This window comes from Poecilia formosa, unplaced genomic scaffold (assembly GCF_000485575.1).
Source record: "Poecilia formosa unplaced genomic scaffold, Poecilia_formosa-5.1.2 Scaffold812, whole genome shotgun sequence".
Taxonomy (NCBI): Eukaryota; Metazoa; Chordata; class Actinopteri; order Cyprinodontiformes; family Poeciliidae; genus Poecilia; species Poecilia formosa.
Window position 1 is genome coordinate 775 of NW_006800751.1, and position 7,135 is coordinate 7,909.

At 40.3% G+C, this 7,135-nt stretch overlaps 1 protein-coding gene across 3 annotated transcripts in view; it reads left to right on the plus strand.

Moving 5' to 3' along the window:
• The first annotated feature begins 1,510 nt into the window (after positions 1 to 1,510).
• LOC103131685 (potassium voltage-gated channel subfamily C member 1-like) overlaps positions 1,511 to 7,135 on the plus strand; it is a 123,522-nt gene continuing 117,897 nt past the window's right edge. The window contains exon 1 of one of the 3 annotated variants that reach the window (XM_016666835.1): positions 1,511 to 2,239. In XM_016666835.1, the coding sequence (XP_016522321.1) occupies positions 1,697 to 2,239 (543 nt within the window). In that variant the 5' untranslated portion in view covers positions 1,511 to 1,696. The remainder of the gene's footprint in view (positions 2,240 to 7,135) is intronic. The other 2 variants (XM_016666838.1, XM_016666837.1) reach the window with 2 other exon arrangements.

Below are 7,135 nucleotides of genomic sequence, written 5' to 3' on the forward strand. Positions count from 1 at the left end.
GCAAAAACTAATCCCACACTGACTTGTTTTATTAGAGACCACTGACAAAGATTTTTTTTGCTTCGACAGCATGCTCAGCATGCTGTAAAACATGTTTGATTGCAGTCCCAAGAATAAGTCATTTCCTCCTTACATGTCATCTTCGGATATGAATCACGGTCTGGTCATCAACAGTGGACACTAGTTAATGTGGAGGTTGAGGGCATCAAACTGAAAAGGCTATAGCCCAATAGAGTGTAAGTGTGTGCTCCGGTGATATTGGAACAGGCTCATACTGTAGTGTGCTGCACAGTGCTGCAGGCTTTTCTCAATAGACCGACACAGCACATTAGCTCTGCACCAGAGAAAGAGGCAGAGATAAGTGGGGAGGGGAAGGTATACGTTTTTGTGTGTATATGTGTATGTGTTAATGCGTGTGTGATGGAGGGGAGGCGATGTGATGATGATGTTGAAGACTGACTGATAGGGAAAAAGGATGTAATATTTGAGGAAAATAGAGTGGAAAAAAATGAGAAAAGTCTAAGGAACTGATGGTCTGCAGTATTTTCTGCATTTTCTGTGGTGCTCAGCAGATACTCGTTCTGCTCCTGGTCTCCCCCCTCCTCTTTGGTTAGTGGTACAGGGACAATCTTGGAAAGAAAAAAAAGAGAGAGAATGTTTAGTGGGCATAAAAAGCTGTTCCGTACTCCTTTTACTGTGTTCTAATTAAGTAAAGTGCTTTAGTAGATTGAAAGATAGTGGGAAGTGATGCGGAGTAGAGGGGGGAAAGGACACCAAAGTGTTTTAGTAATGAAAACTTACTTTAATGTAAGATAAACATATTTTACTTAAATGATGTCAGGACTTCATAATTTATATAAATTTATGAATACACATGAATGTTTTCTCCAGTAATCTTTACATTTACATGATCAAATTAGCAATTTCTCCAAAACATGTCAACTTTCTAATCCAGATAGAATTTCTAGAATTATTCCAATAGAAAAAATGTATGTCACCAAATGAACCTGGGCTGTAGCACTTTTGAAAGATTTCTGCCAATTTTCCACTGAACAACTGAACGACTGGTATTAAAAACACAATTCAAAACCAGTCACTCAAGAAAAAATGTTTTGGCGTGGTTACATTAACGTATGTAAAATTCACTACACTTGAACTGAATCTGATCTTGTATTGGTTTACATTATTTTTAGACAGTTTTTGGAATTAATTTGAATGAATGATAATTGAAATTGATGAATCCTTTCATACATCTGTTATCTTTGCGAATTCACAACGGGTGAACAAATCTACTGCATGGCAGTTTGTGATCAGGCAGTCATCAGAAGACTTATCGGTGGTGTACGGTCTACCTTCAGGTACATGGTATTTCTGGGCAAATTCTTGAAAAGGATTAACTAAAACAAAATAAAACACGATGCTACTGAACAAAAAGCTGCACTAGGCTTAATCATCAAATAACATGAAATCTGTTATTTCTCTCTCCCTCTCTTTCTCTCTCCGTGTGTGTACTGTGTGTGTTCTCTCTCTCAGAAACACAATGACCAAACTCCTCCTCTTTTCGTGAATTTTGCTGCCCTGTGTTATTTTCTCTGGCACTGTCCTGACTGAGTGCTGAGCAGGGACCAACGGTGGATGAGGGAGAGCATCATCCACAGCAGCTGGGCGCAGGACCGAAGCATGCCCCAGGGCAGCCATGACTTGCTCGGCTTCAGACAGCGAGAAGATTGTGATAAACTGCGGCGGGATCCGACACGAAACCTACCGGAGCACTTTGAAGACATTGCCTGGGACGCGTTTGTCTTGGCTGACCGAGCCCGATGCCTTCAGCAACTTCGATTACGACCCTAAGTCGGACGAATTCTTTTTTGACCGCCATCCAGCTACCTTCGCTTTCATCCTAAATTACTACCGCACCGGTAAGCTCCACTGTCCAAACGATGTCTGTGGACCATTATTTGAAGAGGAGCTCGCCTTTTGGGGCATTGATGAAACTGACGTGGAGGCGTGCTGCTGGATGAACTACAGGCAGCACCGCGATGCAGAGGAAGCCTTGGACAGCTTTGAGACTCCGGAGCCAGACGTACCTGAGGATGACCCGGCGCTCACCGGCGGAGTGGATGGAGACCTAAAGCGGCTTTGCATGCAGGAGGACGGCCGCAAAGCGACTTGGTGGGAAGTATGGCAGCCCAGAATGTGGGCGCTGTTCGAGGACCCTTACTCTTCCAAATACGCCCGGGTGAGTGACTGGACAGAACTCCAGTATCTATTTAATATATATTTTTAAATGCTAATTTTTCTAAAATGTGTTTCTGTGCGCTCTATTAATTTAGTCCCTGATATATGTTCAACTTCTGGAGTCGCTAGTTTGAAAGATTTCAAGTATACTGCGGCTTTACCCCCCAAAAGAAACTGACACATTTTCATTAAAGATTTTAGTAGTTGTAACTATGTACTCGTCAAGTAGTTTAGATTCTTACTTTGTCACAAATGTTTTTCCATTTATGTGCAGTAGCATGCTTTGATAACATAGTGGCAATTTTTTTTTACTATTTTTATTTTTATTTGTTTCATTTTTTGTTTGGTGTTACTGTGGTTCGTTGTCGTTAGAAGGTAAAAGTTGAGGTAGTAAATTTCTTAAAATATTCCGTCAGATTCATTAGACTGGTAATCTAAATAATAGGTCCATGTATGTTTCTGATAAGTTCTTTGGTATCTGAGCTAAAAATGTTTTTTAATCTTTTTGACTTCTGATGCTGAAAAACAGAAATTGAAACTCTGATAAAATAATATATTAAAAGAAGCACCCCTTGCAACTATGTTATACTAATACTGGCATCTTTACTTTAAATAATAGAATAAAATTTTGCTTATGGATTTATTAATAAAAGCAAAATATAATTTGTTTTATTAATAATTAATAAATTAATAAAAAAAATTAATTAAATAAATTTCAAGATATAGTATATACAAAAACATTTACAATATGTAGATTTCTTCCTGAGGAAAGATCTAAGTCTTTGCATTGCAAAACAACACTTCTGACTGTTGAAATCTCATGGCATTCTGTTTATTTTATTAGTTGGTGCAAACGGAGCAATGAATGGAGAGTCTGGAAATGAATGGAGAGTGGTGGATTGCATGTGGAAGTACTGAGACACATATTAATGTTCATCTGTAAGCAGATTTCTTTTTGTCTTTCTATTTTCCTGACAATTTTTGGTGCAACCCAAATATATAAGTCCATCCACAGAGATACACTGATGACCCCTTCTTGTTGGTACCTCTTCGTTGGTGATGTATATTAAGCAGCAAGTGAACAGTTTGTCCTTAAATCTGACGTGTTAGAAACCTGGATAGCCTAAGAATTTGAGTGAGTTTGACAAAGGCAACATGGTGATGGCAAGAAAACACGAGAGTTTATGTGGGATGTCTCTGGATTGCAGTGCACAGAGCTGATCAAAACGGATCTAGGGAAAAGAACTGTGACAGAATCATGGTGCATTTATGCTGGTTGCAGGGTGGAAGCTGTGTGATCCAATCCAATAAATGAGCTACTGTAGCTCAACTTACTAGAGAAGAAAATTCTGGTGCACTATGTATTTTGACAGTGCACTGCAGTTTGTTGCATATGGTGCTGCATAGAAGCAGAGACCAGTCAAGGTGCTTATGGTGACATCCGGCTGCTGTCAGAAATGGACCACCAATAAATGGAAGGCAATGGCTTGTTCAGTGAATGATGTTTTCTTTTGTATCACACGGATAGCCGATTGGGCAAACATTGCTTCCTTAAGGAACATATGTCAAAGGATCTGTTGTGGCAAGAAGGCAGTGTGATATTTTGGGCAATGTTATGCTGGGAATCCTTGCCATCCATGCATTATGTTACTTTTTCATTTATATGTAGAACCTTTCTGCTAAACTCATTCCTCAACAGGTTTAGTTCAGCAGAAAGCTTAGGATCTATCTCTCCTCCTACACGACTTTGACCAACAGCTTTCTTGTCACACCCCAAGTATGTCACCTTGCTGCTCATCCATGGATTCTACTACTTCTTAATAAAGCCAGAACATTCTGGTGATCACTTTATCTCCCCATTCTGTCTATCTGTCTCTAGAAGTCAACTAAAGAGTCAGCTTAAAAAGCTGAACTGTGACAATGCTGCAGGTCCAGAGGTGTTAGCCCAGTCATGAAGGGTTTTGTGGAGCAGCTCTATGGGATTCTATTCTGACCCCAGATAATCCTGCACCAAAGACACTCATTCAGCCCCTAATGATCTTAGACCTGTTGACCATCACACATTATTAAGGTCCTGACAGAATCCTATTGGTTAAATAAGCAAACAAGTACCTCTCAGCACCCACTGGAGTTTACATTTTACCTTGGGGCTGAAGTCAAAATGCATTGTACATCTTCATCAAAATCACCGTCATATGGATTAAGAAGGCAGCACTGAGGAGATCATTTTGTGTCCATATTGTATCCATTTAGCAGAACCTAGCACTGTTTTCTCATGTCAGAAACTTCAGACTTGCATTCACAATATGTTCAAATATCATGCAGGCCTAACAGGTGCATCTTGAAAAATTTGAATAGTGGAAAAAGTTAATTGTAGTTACTCATGGAAAGTTAAACTCATTAAACAGATTCAGTATATAGTTAAATATTTAAAACCTTTAATTATTATAATCTTGTTGATTATCACTTACTAATAATGAAAACCCCAATCACTGTTGCTAACCCATCATGATGCAATATTTCATATTAGTCGATATTGATTAATTATTGATTAGTCTTTTGTTTTAAAAATCCAAAATACTTCCAAACTGGTTTTGTGACCCTTCCTGTTATATTCACCGTTTTCCCTCCATGCCATTGTTGACACGATCAGGCACTGATGGACGCAGGGACTGAACAGAGAATACAAAACAGTTGTTTATTAAGAAATAAACTTGTTCTTAGTCAGACAGGCCAGGGTCAGAACCAGAGAATCCAGATCGGGGTCAGGCAGTTCCTGATCTCAGGGTCAGACAGACAGGGGTTCAGAGCCAGCGGGTCCAAATCCAGGTCAAAACGGGTTCCAGATCTCAGGGTCAGACAGACAGGGGGTCAGAGCCAGGAGGTCTTTATCCAGTGGAGAGGGTCAGGGTACGGGACAGGAGAGGCAACTAGGCAGAAGGAAAAGACAGACAAGTTAGTAACTGGGCAGTTAGCTCTAATTTCTACAGCAGGCCTGAAGGTGTTACCACTGAGGGTTTCACAACAATCTGACGCCATGCAGGGGGAAGATCCGTCCTTATATGACAGCAGCTGGGGATCAGGGTGATGATGATCAGGTGTGAGTGGTCACTGCTCAGCAGCAGCTGTGACAATTTTGTATTTTTAAGCAGTTTTGAGGCACAGTGGCCAAACCGTAAACTACTGATGTGCAAATTACTCAACAGGTTATTGCTAGGTAACCAAAGCACATTGTTTTTGCTAGCCAGGAGATGCTGAGTGGCTAAAACCTTTCCTCTGCCTACATCCCCCAGAAAGCTGTGCAGTTCTGAATCGGAGTTCAGTGAATATTCTATATTGTTAACCGTTCCTGCTTTTGCCTTCTGACCGTAGTTGGAAAACACAGGGGATATATTTCCTCCAGGACCAAAGTAGGTGTGTTCTTTAGGGTTAACTCCCTCTTTTGCCCATGATGGGGCCGAAGCACATGAAAATACGGTGGCACAGAGGTGCTGAAGAGATAACTGTTTAATAGTTCCTATGTTCAACAATAACAGGCTGCACAGACTTTTACTAACTACTGCTGCTCCGGTTGCCGTCTTCCTCTCTGCCACACACACCGTCTCTCGTTCGCTCCAAAACATACATGTTACAGCATGCAATGCCCCCTTCTGACCGGAGGACCGCTGTCACACATCTTCCTCACCCAGACACAACATACACACTACTTGTTGAGCTCCTTATCACTTGTAATAGAGGTACTTTCCACAACAGTATATTGACTATTCCATCAGACAATGTGTCTGTAGTGACGCATGTTTTTATTGCTATATTGTATTGCCCTACTTAGAATATTGCAAAAGATCAATAAAGTTCTTACAGAATTTTGGCTTCGTGAATAGCGCTACTCATGGTGGCACCATGTTGAAGTATCTTTGTTATGTTTGTTCTGATTTGTTCTTCATTCACAGTTTTTTGGGGTTGAACGTTACGTATCTAACAATTATCCCCTCTGGTTTTGGATGCTGTATAACAGGAAGGATTTTTGCTCTATTATGTTTCACTTTTGGATACTTGTGATGTGCAACAGTTCTGACAAGGTATTATTTTTACAACTTGGAACAGCTGATTAACTGATCTTAAATCAGGGCAGCACCGATTGCAGTTTTCTGTCCAGTCGCTGATTACAATCTGTATAAAGCCTGACCTGACGATTCCGACTTTGGCCAATACCATAGGCGTAACTTCCTGAAGAACTGGTGTGGACATGTTCCAACAACTCTGGCATGAAGGGGACAGTCCCCACCAATATTTCCTGCACCTTTTTTTCTTTATGTGCCTGAATCTATGTAACTCGGCACCGATGCTGAGTTACATACACATTGTATTCAAAACATTAACAGCCAGGTAATACTTTTTAAAATTCCTTTGTAAAAGGTAAATGGCAAGTCCGCTCAGTGACCTAGTGGATTGAACATCACGTGACTTGCTGTGTGCGGCAGAGTGCTTCATGCGCTGCTGCTTTGCATTGAGTCAGAAATATTGGTGGTCGGGGAAATGAATCAAGCTAAGGATATGAGAAGGGGACGCAAAGTTTTGATATAACAAGGATTATCATAAATAGTCCTTGTTATCAAGATAACAAGGTCCAAAGGGATCACGTTTCACAGGTCAGTAAAAAGCTTTAATTAAAAAATATACAGCAGGTGAAGAGTAGGTTAGTTATGCTAGCTTAACTTTTATCACCTTAATAACATGTACTCTTTGTGGAGGTTCCTCCACCTTTTCCTCAGTGTTATTTATTGTAATGTTTTCATATAATATATTTAGATTTTCACTTTTTCTTTGGTGGGTGGTGGTTATTGCATTAGGTTGTTTACTAATTTGGGTGCACACATTTAGTAAACGTCTTATGTTT